At 48.4% G+C, this 24,475-nt stretch overlaps 9 protein-coding genes across 9 annotated transcripts; 6 read left to right on the top strand and 3 right to left on the bottom strand.

The window, feature by feature from the left end:
- Positions 1–288: 288 nt before the first annotated feature.
- On the top strand, positions 289–1,418 carry MICPUCDRAFT_38479 (uncharacterized protein; the record flags this gene model as incomplete). The annotated part of the gene is made up of 2 exons (XM_003056459.1): positions 289–675; positions 789–1,418. 2 exons carry the CDS (start codon positions 289–291, stop codon positions 1,416–1,418), a joined length of 1,017 nt encoding a protein of 338 aa, XP_003056505.1.
- An 812-nt stretch (positions 1,419–2,230) lies between these two features.
- On the top strand, positions 2,231–4,223 carry MICPUCDRAFT_55593 (uncharacterized protein; the record flags this gene model as incomplete). Its single annotated transcript, XM_003056458.1, has 1 exon — positions 2,231–4,223. One exon carries the CDS (start codon positions 2,231–2,233, stop codon positions 3,827–3,829), a length of 1,599 nt encoding a protein of 532 aa, XP_003056504.1. The 3' UTR covers positions 3,830–4,223.
- MICPUCDRAFT_55592 (uncharacterized protein) lies at positions 4,135–7,430 on the bottom strand. Its single transcript, XM_003056074.1, has one exon. The coding sequence runs from the start codon at positions 7,248–7,250 to the stop codon at positions 4,338–4,340; it is 2,913 nt and encodes a 970-aa protein (XP_003056120.1). The 5' UTR covers positions 7,251–7,430; the 3' UTR covers positions 4,135–4,337.
- A 2,045-nt stretch (positions 7,431–9,475) lies between these two features.
- On the top strand, positions 9,476–11,902 carry MICPUCDRAFT_55591 (uncharacterized protein; the record flags this gene model as incomplete). Its single annotated transcript, XM_003056457.1, has 3 exons — positions 9,476–9,987; positions 10,123–10,261; positions 10,368–11,902. 3 exons carry the CDS (start codon positions 9,476–9,478, stop codon positions 11,652–11,654), a joined length of 1,938 nt encoding a protein of 645 aa, XP_003056503.1. The 3' UTR covers positions 11,655–11,902.
- Positions 11,903–12,476: 574 nt separating this feature from the next.
- On the bottom strand, positions 12,477–13,421 carry MICPUCDRAFT_55590 (uncharacterized protein; the record flags this gene model as incomplete). Its single annotated transcript, XM_003056073.1, has 2 exons — positions 13,189–13,421; positions 12,477–13,124 (listed from the first exon to the last, which is right to left on the bottom strand). The coding sequence occupies exons 1-2, from the start codon at positions 13,312–13,314 to the stop codon at positions 12,477–12,479; spliced, it is 774 nt and encodes a 257-aa protein (XP_003056119.1). The 5' UTR covers positions 13,315–13,421.
- Positions 13,422–14,243: 822 nt separating this feature from the next.
- MICPUCDRAFT_70274 (uncharacterized protein) lies at positions 14,244–16,354 on the top strand. The gene is made up of 2 exons (XM_003056456.1): positions 14,244–14,363; positions 14,467–16,354. Exons 1-2 carry the CDS (start codon positions 14,262–14,264, stop codon positions 14,926–14,928), a joined length of 564 nt encoding a protein of 187 aa, XP_003056502.1. The 5' UTR covers positions 14,244–14,261; the 3' UTR covers positions 14,929–16,354.
- On the bottom strand, positions 14,989–17,550 carry MICPUCDRAFT_70273 (glutamyl or glutaminyl tRNA synthetase). Its single transcript, XM_003056072.1, has 2 exons — positions 17,430–17,550; positions 14,989–17,320 (listed from the first exon to the last, which is right to left on the bottom strand). The coding sequence occupies exons 1-2, from the start codon at positions 17,430–17,432 to the stop codon at positions 15,191–15,193; spliced, it is 2,133 nt and encodes a 710-aa protein (XP_003056118.1). The 5' UTR covers positions 17,433–17,550; the 3' UTR covers positions 14,989–15,190.
- Positions 17,551–18,896: 1,346 nt separating this feature from the next.
- MICPUCDRAFT_64839 (uncharacterized protein) lies at positions 18,897–19,999 on the top strand. The gene has a single exon (XM_003056455.1). The coding sequence runs from the start codon at positions 19,214–19,216 to the stop codon at positions 19,454–19,456; it is 243 nt and encodes an 80-aa protein (XP_003056501.1). The 5' UTR covers positions 18,897–19,213; the 3' UTR covers positions 19,457–19,999.
- A 606-nt stretch (positions 20,000–20,605) lies between these two features.
- MICPUCDRAFT_25113 (ATP-binding cassette superfamily) lies at positions 20,606–23,235 on the top strand. Its single transcript, XM_003056454.1, has 4 exons — positions 20,606–20,668; positions 20,786–21,497; positions 21,639–22,019; positions 22,124–23,235. The coding sequence occupies exons 1-4, from the start codon at positions 20,622–20,624 to the stop codon at positions 23,120–23,122; spliced, it is 2,139 nt and encodes a 712-aa protein (XP_003056500.1). The 5' UTR covers positions 20,606–20,621; the 3' UTR covers positions 23,123–23,235.
- The last annotated feature ends 1,240 nt before the right edge of the window (positions 23,236–24,475 follow it).

Below are 24,475 nucleotides of genomic sequence, written 5' to 3'. Positions count from 1 at the left end.
TCGCTCGCGTCGTCGCGCGCGAGGACGCGTCGAAGCGTGCGCGTGAACGCTGCAAAAGGCGGCCCGAATCCGCGCGGGGGCAAAAAGGTAAGCAAGAAGAGGGTGATCGCGACGAAGCAGGTGCGTGACGCGAGACTAGCCGCTCCTGCGCTCGCATGCTGTACTCGACTCGCGTTCGTTATGTCCTGTCGTGCCCCGACCCCGACGCCACTCTGATCGTTATCCCCACCCGTTGAGCAGGAACTCATCGACCAAGACAACAAAAAGGATACGATGATTGCAGTGGCGATGCGCGAGGCTGCGCGGGCGGCAGCGAGAAGCGCACTGGTGGAAGACGAGAGCGCCTCAAACTCAGACTCCTTCGAAGACAAGCTTGTTGCAGTGAAGGAAGCGGGGAGAGCGAAACGTTTGGAGCGCGAGGCGTTCGCGCCGACGTTCATGGACGAGATGGCTTCCATTCCCGCGGAATTTAAAAAGAATAAGAGCATATACACCGCGGCCGCGGAGGGTTCGATGTCGTCCTCCGGCGGCGACGACAACAGCGGAGTCGACAGCATCATCAGAGTCCTTGCAGGCTTGATCACGATCGGGTTGATATTGGTGTTCATTCCTTCCGACCTCACCGTGACCGCGCCGGTGCCGCAGAGAGAATTATCGAGTGATATCCTCGAGCAGGTACGCGTGTCCATCGTCCCCGTCATGATATCTTCTCGACCGCCGAAATAAATTCCGCATGCCATCATGTGGTCACCTCCAACTCCCCTGCGCCTTCTTTAATTCTCACACAGGTCGCGAAACAAGTGGAAGAGTACGAGAAAGCCCTCCGATCCTCGCCCGAGGACGTCGACAAACTCAGGGTAGCGGCGGAGTCGTACATCGTTCTAGAGGATTACGCCGCTGCGGCACCGCTCCTCGCGCGCTTGCTCGAGATAGAACCAAGTGTGGACAACGTAGACAACCTCGCAGACGTGTACAAAGCCGCAGGTATGAAGGCCAAGGCCGCAGAGGTGTACAAAAACGCGGTGAATGCGGCGTGGAGTGGGGAAGTGCCGAGCTCGTTGTTACTAAAAGGACTGATTGACGCGTTAAACGCAGACGGACGGTACGGCTTGTCGTTGTCGTACGTGAAATCGTTCGCGGAGAAGAACATGGCGGACGACGTGGATGTACTCTTGCTTGAGGCGAGGGTATACTCCAGCTGGATAGGTCACGGAAAGGACGCGGAGGCGACGTATCAGAAAGTCATTGACGCGCACGGGGAAGACTTCCGCGGATACCTTGCCAAAGGGGTTTTTTGCCGCGAGATCGGGAAGCCCGCGGAAGCGGACGCGCTGTTTCGGCAAGCAAAATCGATCGCGCCAGAGGATATGCGAGATGTCGTCAGCGCGGTGATCTCTCAGGCGATGAGTGGAAACTAAGGTGGTTCGTTGCGTGTAGTGCAAGTCGGATAGAAACTTTTTATACAGACTAAATGCGTTACCTAAATGCGCACACGTACTGTACACTGTCACTTACCATCGTGGGGTTGCTTACTGCGTGAGAGGATTACCCGTAGAGTAGTTTGCTCGCACTAGGCCACATGTTTAGCCCGGATGGGTTAGAGCCGAGTCTTTTTGTACACGTACTGTAATAGACGAGTTGCGCTAAGTCACCAAATTAACGCCAAATTAATTTGCGAGGACACCTATTCGAGTTCTTACAAGAGTCGAGGCATTAGTATAGGCCCGAAAGGAATAAACTAAAATCGCGAAACTTTGAGAGGCATCAGAGACATGCTAGCTAGATAGACAACATCGTGACAAAGTTTCAATCTGATCTGCGCTCAGCGACGGCGCGTTGGCGCACGAACGTACGTTTTTTTGCGATTTACAGTAGACTGAATACGCATACAAATTTCGCACTTTTTTTCTAAAATCGCGAATTACCCCACCATGCACCATGACTAAATTTGGCCGATACTCGGCTGACTGGGTACGATTTTCACTACATGTAAGCGCAACTCGTCTATCAGAACTACACGTGTACGTGTAGCCCTACACACGTACGGAAGTACTTTCGTACTTTCGTACAGTATTGTACAGTACACTTGTACCGAGACAAGTCTCGACGGGCACTCTTACTCTCGTACAGCTAACGTTAGGGCCTAGCTAGCTAGTCTAGTTGTCGTGTGGGCAGGCTATGCAGAGTTGTCACCTGCAGTTTCACAGCCAGTTTCCGGAAACGGCGGAGAATGAAACTTAGCGCCGGCAGCCCATCCGCCGAAAACCACGCTCATCCGCGAGCGTCCCTTGTGCCCTCAACCGGAATCTACGAGGAACCTGTCTGGGGCGGTTTCCCCGACACGAACTTCTCCTTCGAGGTGCTGAAGGGCGGAACGGTTATACAGGTCATAGAATGCAAGGACAGGACCCATCTGCGACTTGGCCGAGCCCTTGACAACGATGTCGTCCTCGAACACCCATCGTCGTCGCGCTTGCACGCAGTGTTGCAGTTTCGCGAGGGCACGTCAGAGTGTTTCGTATTCGACGCTGGGTCGACGCACGGCACCTTCGTGAACAAGCGCAGGCTGAAACCTTGCATGCACGCGCCAGTGTTCGCCGGTGACCAGATCACATTCGGCAAGTCCAGTCGCGTATTTGTAGTTTCTGGCACAACTGGCCTCATGCCAGAGGAGGATCCGTCGCAGATAGAGCGGATACGACTGAAAACTCGAGAACAGCTGTCAAAGTCTAAGTCTGAACACGAATTGCAGTCGACTACCTTCAAGTCAGAGAGTAGCGCCAAAGGTTCCGAGTTGGGCATCACGAAGGACGATTTTGAGCGAGACTTGGATGCATTCGACTGGAGAGAATACGGAGGCTCGTTTACGGAAAAACAGAAAACGGAACGAGAAAGGATCAGGAAAAGCGAACTCAAGGTAAAAAATTTGCGTTCCGAGTTAGACTGCATACGTGCAAAGGAGAGAGGGGACAACCCCCTGACGGTAGGGCAACGAACGCAAATATTCCGAAATGAGGAGGCACTGCATTTGCTTGAGGAGAATATTGACGAACGAGATGAGGTGCTTAATGAATCTATCCGAGAGTCGATAAGAGCGCAACACGCATGTGCGCAAAAAAAAAGATCGAGAAGGGTGGAAAAAGATAAAGGACTCAAAGGGGATTATCTTTCGGACAACGACGACGAATTCTACGATAGAACCACGATGGCAACAGCGCAGAGATTGAAGAAGCAACGCCGAGAGTCCGATCAAAGGGATGGCATAAATATAGACAATATCTCATCTGTGGGTATTGGGACAGCGGAGTCTGTATCAACTTTACGGGAGAAGCTCCAAGGATTGGAAACCACGATGCAAGAGCTTGATGCAAAGGTGGAATCTGTGCAGGAACATTTATTCTCTGTTGAAACGGCTGACATTTTCACGAGAGATCTAAATAATGCAGCTACGGACGATCTTGAGAAGTTCATGGAACAAAGTCCTGCAAAAAACGAGAACAGAACTCTGCTTGGGCTTGTGAGGCAAGTGGCAAGTGTAAATACAGAGTTTGAGCGCTTGACTCGATTGCTACAACTAGCAGATCCTCATGGAGAATATAATCCGGGTTCCGTGCGTGCACGCACTATTGAAAAGCTTTCATGCACAAATAAAATATGGTCGGCAGCGAAGATCGATGCACCCCAACGCCCAACTCATGCAAGAATCGCGAATACTACAGCTGCAGCGAACACGGAGAAGGACCGGAAGCAGTTGAGTCTGTGGGAAGAACAGGGCAATCTCCAGGCAAAGAGACGTTTCTTGGGCAAGTCTACTGTCGAGGATACGTGAAGGACTCTCTCTGTTCGATAATAGTAAATTCGTAACGAAGAAGTCAAAAGGCATCAACGTCTGCCTTGAGCTTCAAAGACCCGGAGGAAAACATGAAGGGACAACTGTGACAGTTTTTAGACCAACAGGACTCCCTGGAATGACACCGAAGCAAATGTATCGGGTGAGCTGTTTTATTTGACGGCTAGGAACATTTTCACTGGGTCGAATGTGTTTGATTATCGCAAAAACGGGGATGGGTGAACGAACAATTCAAGTAAGCAATTGTCGTGTTGGTCGGGACGGCCGTGCAAGAGCCAAAACTTACTAAAGATACTAATTTATTTATTAGAGCTGTCTAGATTATATAATAGCTACACTAGGCGATGGAAACTAACGCTGAGTAGATTCCACCCACGCTTTGCTCATATTATATTCAGAGGACGCAAACTATCTTCACAAGAGCAGTTGTTCTGAACGCTGTTCCAAGTACGAAATTTGCAGACCGAAATGAAAATTCTTCAAGCTCCTACTGTATAACATTTCCTTCCATCTCCCATGCCACCTTTGTATAGGCTGCTGAATATTCAGGCATGTCTTTCAGGTTGTAAGAAGTTGGACCAAGCATGCGACGTGTCTCTACCGCTATTTCAAATGGAGGGTTGTCCTCAGGTTCGCGCCACTTTGCAAAGGTTGACGGGAATGTCTCTCTAAGAGCCAACGTAACTAGCGCAAATATGCCACGCAAGACAAGTATGGCGAGATAAACGAAAAGGAGGAGGGTGTACCATCCCACATTTTTCTGTAAGCCTCGACGGGCAACCTCCGAGGTGTCTGAGATCAGGCCGAAGAGGTTGCCAAGAGGCGCAGGGAGGCTGCCCCAGACTGAGCATAACGTTTCGAGCGGGACACCAATAATCCCACTGATGAAAGCAGAAGGCTCCATGCGATAAAACGAATTAGCCCACACGGCAAATCCGAGGTGACCAATCATGGCGAACGCGACTACGTCGACCGTGGCACGACCCAGCGCTCTGCCGTACCGCGGCGGTAATCTAGAGACGCGCAAAAAGTCGAACTTTTCTACATAGTACATCACTGCGAATGATACAGCACCGAGAGGAATAAGGATCGGAAGACCCGCGCAAAAAGTCATACTGATGAACAGGATGTTAAGTGCCTCGCCATATTTTACCGCAAGGTTGAAGTCCGCGCCCTCATATGCTTGATTAAGTTCACGCTGTGTCACTGCCTTCTCCCGCGCTGACTTTCGCCCAAGATGAAAATTAAGCCAGCGCACGAACGTCGCAAAACGTTGCTGGAACGGGGCCACCATCATTGCAAGCACTAGGTCATAACCGACATCAGTGTACCACCTTGGCGCGAGGTCTTCGATGTTTCCCTCAAACATAATACCCTCCACGCCCGATCCTTTGATGAAGTCCTTTAACCACGGAACCGCTGCAGAAATCACTACAAGGTTCATCGCAGTGTTCAAAAACTGCGATACGAATAACATGCGCATTATTGACACAGCCTCGTCGCTCTTGCTGTGATGTTTTTCAAGCCTGACCACCTTATCTATGTAAACAGTGAGAAATCCATTGACGAGGCCGATGACGAACTGTGCTAGTCCACCAGCAACGAGGGACATCGTATAACCTTCCACGTAAGGAGCGCAGTAAGATTTGTCCCTGAGCACCGCCATGTATGTCACAAGCTCGAGACAATAACATGAGTAGCAGAAAGAGTCCAATGGACCACAGTGTTCCGCCGTGGAAGCGACATCACCGTTCGCCTCCAGATTAAAACACGTCGAATACTGCTCTCGTATTGTCGGATCGATAAGTTGTAACCTGGGCTCAGTCTCATATTTGCAGCTTCTTCTGCACTCTGCCTCATCATAACTTGTCCCCGTGTTGCTTTTCAACTGTTCAACGCCACAGATGGCCATGAATGTAAGAACTAGAATGCCGAAAGTGAAAAATTTGACGTTTATCTGTCGAAACAGCCGCTGGCTCCACGAGTACTCCAGATTTTCCCAGTGAATATCATCGGGAGGCGGCGCTTGCTTCACCTTCAACCGGTGCTTCCCCCTGAAACGTAGGTGGCTCGGGCGAAAGAACCAAGCCAGCACTCCCTGCCTATACATCTCGAGACACCCGAGAAAATCCTCCTCGTTCTGAAAAGTCACAAATGCACAAAGTGTGCGAAATCCCTCTCCGCCTCTGTCTTCTTGAAGTGCTCGAATACCAGCATCGCATGCGTGCAGACGCATCTTCAACGCTGTTGCCGCCTCTTCCCATGCTCTCAATTTGCTTTCCTTGACGCTAGGGTCTTCTCTTGCCTTCTTCACATTCGCGAGCGCCCGATTCAGCCTATCCGCAACCTTGTCCCGCGCGGCCGCGAAAGAGAGGAGTTCGCCATGATTTTGTGCAATCTGCAGCTTCATCACGGGCCCAACAGTTTTACCAAAAAATGTCCACAACTCATCGTCGTCAAAGACATCCTCTGGTATTCCGCTAACTTGCACAGTATAGTCCTCTACGGTGGTTACATTCCTGTCAACCTCCTCCGCGATGCCATCGCTCGCCGGACCAATGCCCAGCGCAAAACTTGCAAATACCGAAAGAAAAACCAAGTTGAAAAACATCAGCCCAACGTTGAGGTCATCTTTCTCCTGTGTGGTGATGTATCTCACTTTCCGCGCTTTCCCGTGCTCCCAGGGCGAGTCCGACCGCGGCGGCCATGCCGTGGCATTCTGTTCTGAAGGCACCTGACCTAACCAGGTAGCGTTTCCTGGCCCCGTCGTCCACTCCCATACTGGACCGTAGTTACCCAAACTTGACGTTTCCACCGCTGCTGCAAGTGGGTTATCCCCTTGGCCCAACGCGTTCCCTGTCAAGTTCGCCAATATTGTGGGAACGTACAACACCGACAGAACGAAGAATGTTCCCGCGAGTGTGCGGATGAAATTGAAGTAGAGCACCATTCCCATGCCGTACTCACGTAGATCCCTTGGTCTTGCTCCTACCACACTCTTCGTTTGTAAGTGTTGTGGATTTGTCTTCTCCGCGTGCTTCTCGGCGCGTTCGACGCTGGGAGGCTCATACCAATCTCCAGGCTCGCCGTCATAGTACGATTTATCGTCATCCCAGGAGTCATCGTCGAGGAACGTTGAATGATCTTCCCCATAGTGGTCGTTCGTGTATCCTCCGCGCGTGTTCCCGTCGTCGAGGGACAAGTGAGAGCGGCCGTGGCGGTCCAACTTAAGAACACCTCCTCTACCGTCGCTGTAGGGATAAAAAACATCATATGTTTGCGATGCACCCGACTCGTGCATCACTCGATCATCGCCACCGTGTGCGTGATCGCGTGGTGACTGGTACGAGGATGCGCTCGATAAACCAACACGGCTCGGTGCGACGCGTCCTCGCGTCATGAGTCAAAAGAGGAGTAAAGTGACGCGCACTTGTTGAACCGTTCAACAAAGACAGTCGGTCCTGTAAAATATTCTACTCCTCACGAGCGGTTGAACTTCGCAGAAATGTCGGGTAATCGCGAGTGATATGCCGCTTTGTCGAAGTTACGGTTCGCTTCTGGAAAGCTTAGTCTACAACTACACGTACAGGTAATTGATTGCGCATCAACAATAAAAGCTCTCGAGCGGTCTTTCAACGTGCGGATTTACGTGTACGTGTACAGCTGTACCTTCGTACAACGGTACAGCTGTACAGTACACGTACACGTGTACAGTACAACGTTTATGTCTAATATGTACGAAAGTACGAAAGTACGAAAGTACAACGTTTATGATCACGTACGTGTACGTGTGTACTGTGTACTGAAGTACTTTCGTACGACAGTACTTTTACAGTAGCTCTACTTCCGTACATTCGTAGTTTCGTACGGAAGTACGAAAGTACTTCCGGAAGTACGAAAGTAATTTTATTTTCGAAATAGATAAAACATAGTGTAAGTTGATGCAACTTAGGGCTACGGAAGTATTTCCGTACTTCCGTACGAAGGTACTTTCGTACTTTCGTACTTTCGAGAGTACTTTCGTACAGTACAGTACGAAGGTAGTCAAGGTACTACTTCCGTATCATATTATTGTATGTACAGTCTGTAAACAGTACGTGTAGGCTTGCTTTATACGAAGGTACTAAAATAGTCTCTATCATATGATAGCCCTGCCTACTACCTTCGTATGAAGCACTTGTACTTCCGGAAGTACTTCCGTAGGTACACGTGTACTTCCGTACACAGCTACAGCGTTGTACTTTCGTACGAAAGTACAAGCAACTACATACAGTACGTGTACAACGTTGTACACGTAGTCCATCATTTTAGGGCCTTTATTTTTATTTAATAATATCAAGTTTCAACAATGAAACAACACACGAAGGTACACGTACTGTACGTGTACAGTACGTGTACGTGTAGTCGTGTACACGACTTGTACAGTACACGTACACGTAGCACTCACGTAGCCATAAAGTTTTACTTTTGCAGCACTGTACAATATTATGTTGCACAGTACACGTACACGTACTGTAGGGCTATTGTTGTCCTCCACGTAATTCGAAAAAATACGTACTCGTGACAAAAAGCACGTACAAAAGTGTACTTTCGAAAGTACGCGCGAGCACCCGCGCGCGCAACACTACCTTCGTATCTAATAGACCTTCGAAGGTACATGCTGTACGTGTAGAACTGGTGTAGCCCTACACGACTTGTACACGTAGTCTACAACTACACGTCGAACGAAGGTATTTCCGGAAGTACTTTCGAAAGTACATTGTACGAAAGTACTCAGTACGAAGGCACGAAAGTACTTTCGAAAGTACTTTCGTACGAACGAAAATAGATACCTTCGTACTTCCGTAGATCCGTAAGTGTACGGAAGTACTCGTACTTCCGGAAGTACGGAAATACCTTCGTAGTCATTTATTCTCATCATAAAACAACTAAGTTATAGTAACAACTTACTGTAGTTGTACATAACAACTTTATAAAACTATTGTACACGTACTGTAGCCCTACTGGACACGTACTGTAGGGCTAAACTTTTACCTTCGTACGAAAGTACGAAAGTACATTGTTATTCTATCCTTGTACGAAAGTACCTTCGTACCTTCGAAGGTACGAAAGTACTTTGAGTACGAAAGTACTTTCGTACGAAAGTACTTTCGAAAGTACTCAAAGTACTTCCATAAAGTTGACTTTTACTGTACACGTGTACACTGTACACGTGTACACGTACACGTACTTGCTGTTCGCATGTCGCCCTTACGGGCACGTTGAAGAAGGCGCGCGTGGGCCGATTTGCCTTTCAAAATTTTCGCCCCTTGATCGTGAATCTCCGGTCAGCCTCGTTGAAAAATAATCACCGATGAAAATGCGATGAAAATTTCCCCACCGGAAGGACGCGGTTTCAACGTTTTTTTACCCGACTAATTTGAAACTGACGTAGCCTACCGATTTGGTAGGCCCCGTCAGTTTCGCGATTCGAGCCAGAAGGGCGACCGCGAACAGCATAGTAGGCCCTACGAAAGTACGAAAGTACAACGTTGTACGAAAGTACTTTCGTACATAACAACTTACGAAGGTACCTTCGTTCGTAGGAAATTAAATATTTGAGAACAGTCCGCGTTGGCTACTCAGATGGCGTTAGCTCCTCGTCTGCGACGTATCCTCGCGAGCGCGAGGTGGGAGATCAAGGACTCTTTGAGCAATCGACATTCACGTCGCACACACGCGCACGGGCAACATGCGCTTCCATCCAACGCCGATGTTGTGGCAGCCATGGATAAACCGGTTGCTGACTTCGGACCCGTCACACTCGACTTCGCCAAGCTCGTAAAGCGTGGAAACGGACCATTCGAGGAGTACGACCGGTTGTCAAAGAACGGCACGTTGCGCCCCGACGACTCTCAGCGCCGTGCCGTCGCCGTTCTCGACGTTCTGCACCGCGAATTGGCCGCGAGGCTTTGCGCGCTCGAAACGACGCCGTCGTCGTCGCTGTTTCCAACGGTGGGAAACAAGAAATCGGAAAATAGTTGGTTTAGTTCCCTCCTAAGTGCACGAACGCGGACGTCCAAGCCCAATGGACGCTCCAAATTAGAGGCAACCCACGGTGGTATCTATCTTCACGGTGGCCCCGGCTGCGGGAAATCGTTATGCATGGCAGGTGCTATAAATTGCTTGATCTCTTGGTAACTGTCTCAAGGCAAGTTTCCTCACTACTTCTTTTGCCCGGGCGTGCTGTGACCCTTAACCGAGGACCTCGCGTACGCGTGCCTACCTGGCAGATCGGGTACTCATAAAAGACGCGTGCATTTTCACTCATTCATGTTAGAAACTCATCGGGCGCTACACAAGCTCGGGAAGTCGTCTAGTGGTGTTGACACTGTCGCAACGTACGCGATGCAGATTGCAGATAATTGTGCAGTATGGCTTCAATAAAAAGCCTTTCATCTACCGATAGACTTTGTTCACCATCTCGATGACTCCGTGACCACATCTGATGTCATCATCTGCTTGACCCTAAGAACAGGTCCTTTGCCTGGATGAGTTTCATGTCACTGACGTTGCAGACGCGATGATCATTCGCAGACTACTGGATAGTTTATGGGCAAATGGGGTGACGCTAGTGATCACGAGTAACAGGGCACCTGGGGAACTATATAAGAACGGGCTGAACCGCGTGCAGTTTATGCCATGCATCGACGCTATTGAGGCGCGATGTGTAGTGCATCCGATGGAGAGCACACGGGATTATCGTTTGTTCGGTGTTGCCGCACTGGACGATGATGAGAAGGGGACGGAAGCAACCGACGATATGGTAGACGAAAGCAAAACTTTGTATGACATTCAAAACCATAGCGGTCATGGGAATACAAAGATGACGAGTGGCAGCAAGAGCGGGACGTGGCGGGTTGCTTCCCCCAGGCCAGATTCAGGATCACAATACAGAGCAGAAGGAGAAGCAGAGTCTTGGCTTCGCTTGAAACTACGACGGCTTGCCAAACTTGCCGTGGAGGAAAACATGGTGCGGGTTGAAGTTGCTGTTGATGGTCGACGAGTCCTCATTAATCGTGCGAGTGGCGGTGTCGCTCATTTGCACTTCAATGAGGTTTGCGACAGCGCCCTCGGTGCAGCAGACTACACCGCCATTGCGGCTGTATTTCACACCGTTGGGCTCTCAAGCGTCCCTTTGATGACAAGGGACCGCCTAGATACAATGCGGCGTTTTATTACCTTTATCGACGTTTTGTATGAGCACAAGGTAAAGTTGCTGGTAGTTGCTGCTGCGCTGCCGCTTGAGCTCTTCAACACCGGGGGCAAACGGTTTCTAAGTTTGACAGAGGAAGAGTTTGCCTGGGGGCGTGCGGCGTCGCGTCTGATGGAGATGTCAACTTCAGAGTATCTCGAAGCGCCGTGGCGGCCAAAGTCTGGTGCCTGGTTGCTGGAGCAGGCTCGTGTAACAGAGGTCATCCCAGCAAGTGTCCTCAGGGCGTTGTGGCAGAGATATGATGCTGATCACAATGGGGTGCTTGACGAGTCAGAACTTGAGGAGTTACTCGCAGATTTGAATGAGACCCGGCGGGGACACAGAAACGTCCCTGAGGAGCAGCTCCGGAGCGCGTGGGAAATGCTGACAAACCGTGGAAAACGAGGATTAGTGAAATGTATGGGAATGGGAGTGGTTAATTCGACGTGTGCAGAGGATGGCAAGGAGATGGAGGCGGTGCTGCCGTCAAGGCGAGGTGATGCGTTCATCGTATTTGACGATTTCATTCAGTACGGTAATGATGCATTCGCAGCGTGTATGCAGGTGTGAGTTTTATCTTTAGAATGATGTGGTTTGTCGCTAGACTCATGACTGCCTCTAGCACTCCTCCAAAGATACCTTCGTACTTCCGATATACATCCGGAAGTGACAGTAGTGCTGTGCACGTATGGTACGAACGAAAGAAGTTACGGAAATATGAGGACGCAGAAACGAGATCGACGATTCCTATGAGCAAATTGTCTCAAATTGTACGCGCCCCTATAGATGATGTACTGTACGGAAGTACTTGAACGGAGAAAAATGAAAGAAGAAAATTTCGTTGACTCGTAACTTGCTTTCAACTTTTCAAAGAGAGTTGACCCTAGCGCGCGCTTGTGCGCCGCTTTTCGCGCGATTTGCGGGCTGGAACACTCGTGCGAAGAGTAGCATCACACCATACGCCTCGAGAGCTTTCCATCGATGCGTCTTTTGTGAGTGTTCATCCTCGCAAACATAGTCAACGTTCATGACTCAGAAAATATACTCCGTTTCTGACGTCCTGGAAATATGAGCTAGCTAGTAGCTACCGTCGAAGGTGCCTCCAGGATAGCAGATACCTTCGTAATAATTTTACATTCGTATTCAATATTTAAATATTATACTTCCGTACACGTAGTGTACAGTATAGGATACGCACTGGATACGTCATGAATATACAAAATAATTAAAAATCAAAGTGTTCAACGCGATACGTGTCACCATGAACTGATTATAGTTAACATCACCCGAACTGTGGTTAATTCGAAGATTTGCAATACAATTACAGGGCGAGGGCTCGTACACAATGAGACGAAATATGGCACCCGATCGCCCAACCACGATGAACATATATTACACCGAAGTAAGTTCAGCCAACTTTGCCAGCCTTGCGTTTTTTTTATCCCTCAATTCGAGCTCCTGCGACTTGGCCATTAAACGTGACCGCTGCTCTGCTTCTGCCTGGACTGACCGCACCTTCGCCAAAAAATCTGGTGTAAAGTAAGATACACGAAACTTAAAACCGTGCGGTCGAAACGCGGCCGCACACATATTGCGCCACTTATCCTTTAGATCTACCGAGCTGCGTGCTGAGTTCTTGAAGTGTTGTTTCAGTATAATAACCCAGTTGCCGATTCCATACGAGGATACACCTGTGACGAGAGCCTCTGCCTCCTCCCTTGTGAATCGCTCATTGTTGCCTTGGGCACGAACACGCTTGCGTTTTACATTTTTGAAGCTATTCGTTATCTTGTGCAAGGGGAGAATAGCTGGCATATCAACTCGCCTCGAAATGTGCGTGCTTGTGCTCACCTCTGGGAGGATGGTCAACGTTAGTAGAGCAGAGTCAACTCCAACTCCAAGGTCAGATATGAGGGTACCAGGCGGGTGTAAGCCAACTTCGACGCCATTATACGAGAGATGCATACGGTTGGGAAGTAGGCGACCACAGGTTTTCAGTGAGATTATATCCTTGATCCGTGTGTTTGTGCACGTTGTCTGCTGTATGAAAGTTGGGTTTAGGCAAAGAAGTTAACTAAAGATCATTTATTAGACTGGGCCGCACCGGGACTCTGAGGGGCATGTCGTTGCCATCCCAACGAATCGTTATAGTACAATTAACAGTCGGGTCTTCGTCGTTTTCGAAACTGTAGTCGTAGTTCGCGTTGTTCACTTCTGCAGGCGTGGACATTTGCTTGTCACACACACTTTGCTTGTGTTTAATAAGAAAAATAAGCAGCTTGCAAGATATCTGGCAAGATGCTTGCGACACGGATCGTTCGGTCTTCTCGAATATGGTGGTGGGTTGTGTTATTGACGACTCTCTGTACGTGTACGTGTACGTGTACACGTACACGACGGGCTATCTGTGAGCTCTACCTTCATCTTTTATGGTCAACTTATCATATTTGGAGTATCATACTTCAGAAACGAAAGCTCATTTCTGAACCATGATCGTTGACTATGTTTGCGGGGGGGAACACTCACAAAAGACTCATCGATGGAAAGCTCTCGAGGCGTAAGATGCGATGCTACTCTTCGCGCGAGTGTTCCGGCCCGCAAACTGCGCGAAAAGCGGCGCGCAAGCGCGCGAGCAGCTCTCTTTGGAAATTTGAAAGCAAGTTACGAGTCAACGAATTTTTCTTCTTTCAATTTTCTCCTTTCAAGTACACGTACATCATGGGTCGATTCATTTTTAATATGTTTGCTCATAGAAATCGTCGATCTCGTGTCCTAGCTAGCTAGCTAGTTGCATTTATCATATCTGGGACTATCAATTTCCACTCCGTACGTGTACACGTACAGTACACGTACGTTGTACACTTTTATGTGCTCTTTTTATTCTCTTTTATCATTGTAGTCGTGTACGAAGATAGAATAATACCTTCGGTACTGTCCATGCATGTACATAAAATTGTGTGTAGATCTGATTACAAAAAGACTGTACATGTACATACAGTACGTCGCTCGGGTACTATGGCCACATAGCCTATCTCGCCACTCTTCTACTCGTAGCGGTATGCGCACACACGTAGCCTAGCTAGCTAGGTTAACTGTTCTTCATCAGGCGTACGCGTATACACAGAACAGAATGTCCAGGGCTGCACGTCACGGAGACTTGAAATAACACACACACGAATGTCCGAGATTGGCGCCCAAGTTCGGGATACAAGCGCGCGTTTTGTCGCTATAGGAGATCTCGCACAACTTAAGCGCGCATTTGACGACTGTTTGTTATCGGTATAAAAACCAACCTAATGTTCGTTTCTATTTCGCACACGGCTTCAACTTTACTCGAACTCCTACTCGCTTCTAAGTTGTCCTTCTCTCCCTCGAATTCAAGTTTCTGATCGATTCTGGCTACGTGTACGATCATGCTCACGATAACAGAAAAATATTTTTGGGAACATTTTCTTGTACTGTCGCACTGCTATTGCACTTTTTTCCAGAACTTCTACACTGCAGCAAATCCTTAACGTTTCCAATTCTGTTTGCTTACTTGACACTGAGTATTACGCTGCAACTGTACAGTGTCTACGCACAAATGGGTGCTAGGATGATTAAATATGACTTAACTGCGGGTCATTCTTACACGAGTGACAAGAGTGCTTGGTTGTCATTCCAATGTAAGTCACAGAAAAATAAAGAGGACGTTACTGTTGCTCTAACACAGCATGGTCATCGGGCTGCAAGCATACAGAGGGAATTACATTTGTGCAATTATCTGTATGAGGACGGAATTTTTGCAGACAAAAAGCTCGGTGGAGAGGTTCGGCATCTCCTACAGGAGTTGAGGTTGAGGTAATAAGTTCGTTTGCATTCAAACTTGGAGGCGACGAGTTGCGGCGTGAGCTCAAAGGAAGAAGCTTTAAAATAAAAGTCTCTACTTGAAAAGCTGTACACGCAGTCACCGCTATGCACTGGACATTCTCAGGAAAAATGTTTCCTGTGCAAGATGTGCGATAAAAAGCCAGAGAAGCAACTCTGAAACTGCCGTCAATCATTCAACTCACACAGAAGTTAAACAATTCTCTTAGAAAATGTATACTGTGCTGTAGAGCTGCTAATTAAATCTGATGTAGTGTTCGGAGATCTTTGGATTCCCTTAACGTGACGATTCTATTCAGCACAGGTTTCTTCAAAGTGGATTCTCTGTCAATAGTGAAATACCCCAAACGCTGTAACTGAAAGCGAAAACCAAGTGGTTTATCTGCCATGCAGGCGATCGAAGGTTCGAGGAGAGCATTTTCATGAACTACCAGGGAAGAAGGATTCAATTGGGAAAGCCAGTCCACATCTGTACAGTGCACCGCGTCTGATCCTTCTGTTTGGTAGTGTGTCTGTTCTCCTTGCTTGAAGTCATCCTTTTTCCCAGGAACCTCGGCCTGAAACAGCTTGTCATATACTCGCACTTCGCCCTGAACAAAATCAGCTGATGCCCAGTGGAGAGTGCCTTTGGGTGGCTTTGTGTTAAGTGAGTCTGGAACATATATCGCTTTCAGCAAACAAGCGTTTCCTGATGCGTCCTTATGAAAGCCAGTGCAAGTTATATTGTAACCGAACAGCAACCTTACAGATTTGCCTGGTGCAAGTCCATAGAAATTTATATCATCAAATTCACGAAAATCACTGCGTTCTATGAACACGGTGCTTGTGAGGTTCAATGTTCGGATGCCGCGTTCTGGAAACTTCGGGTGTAAGGGGCAGTTGACTGGTAAAGGAGTGCCAGGGTGGTTGGAAATGATAACAGGCAAAGGATCCAAGACTGCGAATCGGCGATATACAACATCGTCCAACTCTTCGCGGATACATCGCTCGAGTTTGCTGAAATGTTGGGTGTTGTCGTTGCGGGTCGTGCCCAGTTCAAAACAGAATCGATTGATTGACGTCGGAGTGTAGCCTCGACGACGAAGGCCCTCTATAGTCAGCAAACGAGGATCATCCCAGCCTGTAACGTGACCCTCTGTAATCAACCTGTTGAGTTTGCGCTTAGATAGTACATTGTGTGTGATGTTACAGCGTGCGAACTCCCATGTAATTGGCTTGTACAACCCAAGACTATCAAGTAGCCAATAGTAGGGCCCATTTGGTGCCTGTCGTGTTTCGAACTCTAAGGTGCACAGAGAATGGGTGACGTTCTCAAGACTATCCACTAAGCAATGCGTGTAGTCATATGTGGGGTAGATGCAGTATCTATCGCTTGAATGAGGATGTTTCTCAAACTTAATGCGATACGCAGCAAGATCCCACATTGAGGTGACGTCTGAACGCAGGTCACCTTTCATCCGCAAGCTGCAGGTGCCCTCCTCCCACAGACCTCTTTTCATTTCATCAAAAAGTATCAAGTTGTCTTTCACACTTCTGCATCGGTAGGGTGATGCTGCACCGAAAGGCAGTGGCGTGCCGTATCGTGGCAGACATTTCCGAGAACAGTAAAGCTGAAATTCCTGCAGAAGTTGACGAGATGCCGCCGTCTCACTTTTGGTTTGATGACAAACATAAGCCTTGCCCTGCCTGATCAGTTTTAAGGCAAACTCATAAAGTTCATCAAAATAATCCGAAGAGTACGTCACCTTAAAAGGCTTATGACCGAGCCAATCAACAGAGTCTCTGATTGAATCAATGTACTCCTGTTTCTCAGCAGCAGGGTTGGTATCGTCGAAACGCAGATAAGTGCACCCAGAATGCTTCGCAGCTAACCCAAAGTTAAATTGCATCGCCTTGGCGTGTCCGATATGAAGATATCCGTTGGGTTCGGGGGGGAATCGTGTCTGCCATTTTCCTCCCGTAATAGACACATGTGCAGCTAAGCATTCGGGGGAGTTTACTGCAAAATTCCTTGCACCAACAGGCAGTTGGGACTTTTTTTTTGCGATCACATGATCCTCTGAACCGGGCCTAGGGAGGTCGACCTCCATCTCGAGAGTTTCATGAAGATCGCTGAAGGAGGATGTCATACCACGCTGCGATACAACAACTCCTGAAGTTTTCTTTTTCTCTTTATTCGCTCGTGTGTCTGATGCCTGACAGAGGGCTTGGGCCCTTTCATATAAATCCTTAGCCGTGGTGAAATCTTTAGCTATGAATGCAGCGTGAGCTTTCAAGCCTAGTGCACGCCCCGCCGGATCTGGCTTCTTTTTATAAAATTTTTCATATTTTGATTTCGCTTTCTTCACAGCGCTCATACTTACAACTTCCTGTCACAAAATGGCATTTTCGAAACGTCAGTCGTGAAGGGTAGTCCACACTCTCGTGAACAGAGTTCGCGGACAGCGGAGGGGAGCCAGGTAACTAACACGATCCTACCATTTTATAGAAGATTAGATCACTGATGCGAAGGTAGATAAATCGTTTTGCAAGGAAGAGTAGCAGGCACAGCCCGATAAACCTCAGATCATTGTCGCGCAGCGGAGCAACGTACTGCACACGTACGTGTAGTATCGGAACAACGCAACGTTCTCGTATTTTATTTCATCTGTACACGTACACGTACAGTACACTACTGTAACGCGGAGTACGTGCGTGTGCTGTACAAAGTACTTTCGAAAGTATTCTATCTTCGAAGGTACCTTCGTACGAAGGTATGTAGTTGTACACGTAGTGCACAATAAAGGGCTAAGCCCTACCTACACGTACCGCGTTGTACACGCACGTACGCAGACTTTTATCATATGATATGGGAGAAGCTGCATGTGTACCATGTACATTGTACCTTCGTACCTTCAGGTACGAAGGTAATAAATATCATAATAAATATGATATTTCGTACAATAGTTATGAGTTGCCATATTTCATTTATTTCTTGTATGTACAGTATCATAACAACTTTATAGTATCTACAGTTCTACACGTGTATACTTTCGTACCTTCGAAGGTACACGTGTACATATGTAAAACGTTGTACGCACGGAAATAGATACCTTCGATAGATACTTTCAAAGTGCGGAAGTACCTTCGAGTAATAAACTTACTTTCGAAAGTACGAAAGTACAATTTAACGCACGTGTACCTTCTCACGGAAAATACTTCCGTACGTGTACAGCTGTACACGTACACGTACACGTACAATAAAGTTGTTAATAAGTTCTGGATAAAAATGTTGATATTTGCAACTTACCTCGAAGGTACAGTACACGTACGGTACCTACTGTACGTAGCTTCGTACTTCCGGAAATAGATACTGTATGTAGAGTGTAGACTTCTAGACTACCTTCGTACATACGAAAGTACTTTCGTACTTTCGTACTTTGAAAGTACTTTCGAAAGTACTTTAAAGTACGAAAGTACGAAAGTAACGTACAATGTATACGTACTGTACGTGTACAACTGTACACAGCTACACACGCACATGATAAATTATGTACGTGTAAAACAACTATTTATGATATTAAATATTTATGGAGATAACAACTTACTTCCGGAGCGGAAGTACAGTACTTGTACTTCCGTACGTACGTTTAAACTTCGAAGTATCATAAAAAATAGGTACTTTCGTACGTAGCTACGTAGTACGTACAGTATCAGCGCCGATAGCATAGCGCTACGTAGCGCTACGTAGCGCTATGCACCAGGCGCTACAGTGGCGATAGCGCTATTGGCACTATAGTGGCGCTATCGGCCTGTTGGGCGTCTACAGGCGTGCTGGCCGGGCTGCGTCAGGGCGTCCTATAGTGCGCTAGAGCGCTACAGCGCTAGAGCGCTACTGGCGCTACATGGCGCTAGAAGGCGCTAGAAGGCGCTAAAAGGCGCTAGTACGGCACTACAGTATTCGCTGGGCGTATCACCAGGCTCCTACTCAATCGCTAGTGCGCTAGAGCGCTAGAGCGCTAGCTAGAGCGCTACATGGCGCTAGAAGGCGCTAGAAGGCGCTAAAAGGCGCTAGTACGGCGCTACAGTGATAGATAGCTTCTTCGCCCACTACCCCACTTGTCACTTGACACTATTTCTGACCAGGTTTCAAAAGTTCTATCTTTGAAAGTACTTTCGTACTTTCGTACATTTAGCCTCTGAGGTTCGAATTTTCATCGTATAAACAAATGATTTGATAGCAATATTGAACTCATCGCACGCCTTCGGTGGCTCTTCGCCCCATGAGCTCATGTTGCATCATCACATCTGATCGAAAGCCACGCGGGCTTCGCCCGCGTGATATTCGCGCGGTCGCCGTACCCTTAAACCCTAAACCCCAAACCTACCCCCCTACCACTACCTCGGGTGGAACTACGTTTTTCAATATCCTAAAACTCGCGGCCACCGTTTCGCCACCCTCGCGACTAGGGTCTCGCGACGCCGAGCTCGCTCCGACGCGAACGCGTAACCCTAAACCTAACTAGGGTTCGAGGACCCTAGCCGCGAGGGGGCGGAACGGGGCCGCTCGGGGGGTGGGGCGTCTTGTCCGAGCTCTCGGCGCGTACGTATGGCGGCGACTAGCGACAGTGTGCTAGCTAGCAGTTTCTAGCGCTAGCTGGATGACAGCAGCAACTGCCAGCTTAAGAGCTAGCATCAGATAGCAGCGGTTAGCAGAAAATAGCGGCTGGCAGCAGTTAAGAGCGGTGACTCGCGCGAGCACTAGCGCTAGTAGCACTCTAGCACTAGCGGCAGCCATCCATGACCGGGACAGCAGAACTTCCAGCCATCAGATAGCAGCGGTTAGCAGAAAATAGCGGCTAGCAGCACTTAATAGCGGCGACTCGCGCGAGCACTAGCGCTAGTAGCACTCTAGCACTAGCGGCAGCCATGGGCGGGTCCAGAGTACCTAGAAGCGATTCGCAGCGGCGGAGGATCATAGCGCGTTTCTAGCTCTTCGCGAATCGCTACGAAGTGCTAGCGGCTGAGGTGGCAGCGAACAGCTAGCACATGTAGCGAACGAGCGCGCCGATCAGATGCAAATCTAGGCAGATCGCGCTAAGTTGCGCTACATCACAGCTTCACATCAAATAACACACTTCGCTAGCGGAGTGCTACGCGTCGCTGACTAGCGCTACGCGCTACGTCAGTACCTTGTGTAGGTATGCATGACGACGGTTTATAACTACAACGTATGATATGGTTTATGTGTACAAGTAGCCAAAAACAGTACACGAAACCCTAAATCCTAAACCCTAAACCCTGCCCTGAAAACTTCCACGGGGCGGCAGCGCAAATCCTGTTTATGGAGCTGGGATTTCCACATCGCCCAGGCTCCGTGCGCTCGTGAGGCTCACATGGGTTTCATGAATCCCGTCGTGGGGTTGCTTACTACGTGAGAGGATTGTTCATAGTGTGGTCTGCTTGCATTCAGATCACAAGTTTTGCCCGGATGGGTTAGAGCTCAATCTCTTTGTAATCAGATATAGTACACACAGTACACGATAGACGACACGTTCTACCTTCGTACGAAGGTACGAAAGTACTTTCGAAAGTACTTTCGTACTTTCGTACGAAGGTAACTTACGAAATTTGTGTTGAGAGTGTTTATGCAAATTTTGTGTTCCAGTCCGTGTCACCGGTATCAGAATCATGGAGACCGCTTCTTGCGCGAAATACTCGTGCATCAACATCTTGCGGTGAGCCAACGCAGTCCGTTATCCTTTCTATCTCACCTTTCCCAGGACACGAATAGACTTTCGACATGACTCACGTTCTCGTCGTAACCCACCACGTCTCGGCATCTCCATTCCTAGGCAGCAGGCAACATATCGCCGGATCCAGACCTCTTCTCCCTCAGCCTTAGGGAAAGAAAGCGGCCGAGGTGGTGAGACATGGAAAGATGGGCTTTCCGACACTTTCAACTCGGAGTCAAAGGAACAAATCTTAGTTGGCAAGAACCTGCGGAAAACTCACGATGGAGAAAAATACCAGTTCTTGAACGTCGACCTGGCGCTCTCCGCAGGACAGCGCATCGCGGTCGTTGGCCCAAACGGTAGTGGTAAGTCTACACTTTTACAGGTTATAGCAGGAAAATATGCTGGGGAAGATGGTGATCTTTGGATCCGGAAAGGCTTACGTGTCGCTTTTCTTGAACAAGAGCCGGCGTTTGACGAGTCCCTCGAGGTTCTACAGGCAGTGTATGCAAGGGATACCCCTACGATGCGGACTTTACGGAGGTATGATGCGGCTGTAAATGGCATCGAGACTGCGGTTGGGGAACAAGAAACGTTAAGTGCCACATCAGAGTTGACTGCTGCGCTCGAGGCAATGGACCTGATGTCAGCTTGGGATCTGGAGAGCAAAGCAAAGAGCACGCTTGATCGGCTAGGTTGCGACGAGTTCTTGATGCGGAAAATGGGAGAACTGAGTGGAGGTCAGAAAAAACGCGTCGCTCTCGCTGCCGCACTTATAGAAGAACCGGAGCTGTTGATTTTGGATGAGCCCACCAACCACTTGAGTATTGAGGTTCGTTATATTTTTTTTCCTTTTCACGAGTGAACAGAAGTTGTCCACCTTCATTTTTAGTTTCGTGAAGCATGATTGAACGTGATCCACTTGATTCTTGAAACTTTGGATGTGTTGTATCCTTACGTTGTGGGTGTGGAGTGGCTTGAGCAGACGTTGAGTAGCATGGGGAGCACCGCAGTTGTGCTTGTCAGCCACGACAGGAGGTTCATCGATGCGGTGTGTCCAGATATCATAGAGCTCGACGGATTCGGCGGCGCGCACATGCACCGGGGTGGATACGCGGCATACGTAGAAGCCAGAGAGGCTAGGTGGGCGGCGGAGGCGCAGAATAGGGCGGCTGCAAAGAACACGCTGAGAAAGGAAAAGGAGTGGATGCGTCGGCAACCTAAAGCACGTGCAACAAAGGAGAAAGCGCGGATAGAGAGGTTCTACTCTTTAAGCTATCGCGTGGCGAAATCTGGAACCAAGGGAACGCGTGTTGATCTCGTTGAAGCCAAGGTGTCGAGGATGGGAGATTTCGTAGCAGAATTCGACAAAGCATCACTTGCATTTGGTAGGTGATACACTTTATATGCTCGAGGCCAGTTTATCCTAAATCACCCTGCCTAGTTGATATATGCAAGGAATTTATGACCTTATGGTTCGGCGAGAAGATAATTCTTGATGAGTTTTCTTACGCCTTCTCTAAACGGGAGAAGATCGGCCTAGTTGGTCCTAACGGCGCAGGCAAAACCACGTTCTTGAAAGCGTTGATGTGTGAGATTCCGTTGGACAGCGGTTGGGTAAGCGTAGGAGAAACAATACAATTTGGATACTACAGTCAGGTTGCGACATTTGATGACAAGGCTGACCTCAAGGTGGCTGATTATGTGAAAGCCATAGAAGGTGAAGCGCGAAGTGTGGTTGGAGGCTTCGGAGGTTTGCTCAAGGGGGTGTCTGCATACAAATTGTTGGAGCGTTTTAATTTCAGTGGTCCAAGGCAGATGACATCAATATCGCAGCTCAGTGGTGGGGAGAAAAGGCGTTTACAATTATTATCTGTAATGGCATTGGCCCCTAACTTTTTAATTCTGGATGAACCAACGAACGACTTGGACCTCGATACAATCGAGGCGTTGGAGGACATGTTATTCGACTTTGACGGATGTGTTCTGGTCGTGAGTCACGACCGAGCGTTTGTCAACAACCTTGTGGATCACATCTTCGTGTTTGACGGTCAAGGAAACGTGAACGATTGGTACGGTGACTACGATTCCTTGAGACGACATTTGAAGAAAAATACGTACATTCCAAGTGTTAGTGACGTTGACATAAAAACTGCGAAGGAACGGGAAGCGTTAATAGCGAAGGAAGAGGTAGAAAGAGCAATTCTGAAAGAAGCATACAACGCTCCGAGCGTCGTACAGAAGATTGAACGCGCGCTTGCGGTGTTAGATGAAGCAGTCGCAGCGATAGACGTGAAGCTGATTCATTGTGGTTCAGACGCTAACGCAGCACATGAAGTCCAGAAGGAACGAGACTTGAAGGTCGCGAAGCAGGACACATATTATGCTGAGTGGGAACGATTAGAACGGATCATGGCGGAGGCTGAGGAGATCAAGGCAGCGCGGGAAGCGATTTGAATATGAAGCACTTTTTTGGTTTTCTGAGCTATATCTCCTGGTACCCGTATTCAACCATTCTTCTCCATAGAACCCACTATCTTTGAAACGTGAATCGGGCCAAACACAACTTTACTCTGGTATTGTCTGGCCGCCTCAAAGTCCTTTAGCCGCTTCTTCTCCATCAGCACAACTGAGTTGATCTCGCGTGGCATGTGCACGAAACGGATCACGCGCGCGCGGACATGCAACTTATCCAACTCGTCTTTCCGTCCCTCAGGTGTTACCCTCACCGCGCGTTCAAGCGTGCAGTTCATTCCTTCGTCGCACCCAGTCAGATAGCCTTTGATCGAGAGGTCGTCTCTCGTCTCTAGGATAACAACATGATCGACAAGGGACTGAATCAAGCATAACAGAGAGCGATCCTGAGAAGCGGGGTGTCGTTTACCCATCGTCCCATGCACTTCCAACTCTTTCGAGTGTCCGGCATAAGAGGATAGGCTACACGCTAGATATCGAAACACGTCGAGCCTCCGGGTGGGAGTTGGCGCCGTGTGCGACCGCCTCCTCGAGCAACACCTTCTCCCGTTCAGCACCACTCACTACTGTAGCTAGCTACCTTCGTACCTTCGTACGAAAGTACTTTCGTACTTTCGTACGAAAGTACGAAAGTACGAAGGTACGAAAGTACCTTCGAAGGTACTTTCGTACCTTATTAGGTATCTAGCTAGCTAGCTAGCTAGCTAGCTAGAGCTAGCTAGCTACGAAGGTACTTTCGTATTAGATATCTACCTTCGTAGCTAGCTACGAAGGTAGCTAGCTACCTTAGCTAGCTACTTTCGTACTTTCGTACTTTCGTACTACTACACGCACGTGTACAATGTACACGTACAGTACTTTCGTACTTCCGGAAGCACCTTCGAAGGTTACTATCTATTCTATGAAGGTAGCTAGCTACCTTCGTAGCTAGCTATCTACGGACAATCTTCGTAGCTACGGAAGTATTCTATGGAAGTACAGTGGAAGTACGTAGGCCCTACGTACCTTCGAAGGTAGCTAGCTCGCAGGTACGAAAGTACTTTCGAAAGTACCTTCTCGTAGTGTGTAGCTGTGTATGATACGAAAGTACGAAAGTACGAAAGTACTTCTGTAGTACGAAAGTACGAAAGTACTTCCGGAAGTACCTTCGTTCGCACGGAATTACACATATTCTATCTATCCCTACACGTAGTTGTACTTCCGCTCAACGCATATATAGTTGTACTTCCGGAAGTACACGTACAAACATACAACTAATGGATTATCTATTCTAGCTACACGTACTGTACAGTAGATAGAATATTAATACGAAGGTACCTTCGAAGGTAGATAGAC

The sequence above is a fragment of the Micromonas pusilla genome (genome assembly GCF_000151265.4).
Source record: "Micromonas pusilla CCMP1545 genomic scaffold MICPUCscaffold_2, whole genome shotgun sequence".
In the NCBI taxonomy this organism is placed as follows: domain Eukaryota; kingdom Viridiplantae; phylum Chlorophyta; class Mamiellophyceae; order Mamiellales; family Mamiellaceae; genus Micromonas; species Micromonas pusilla.
Note: the sequence above shows the minus strand (reverse complement) of the source record. Positions and strands in the feature narration are given on the sequence as shown.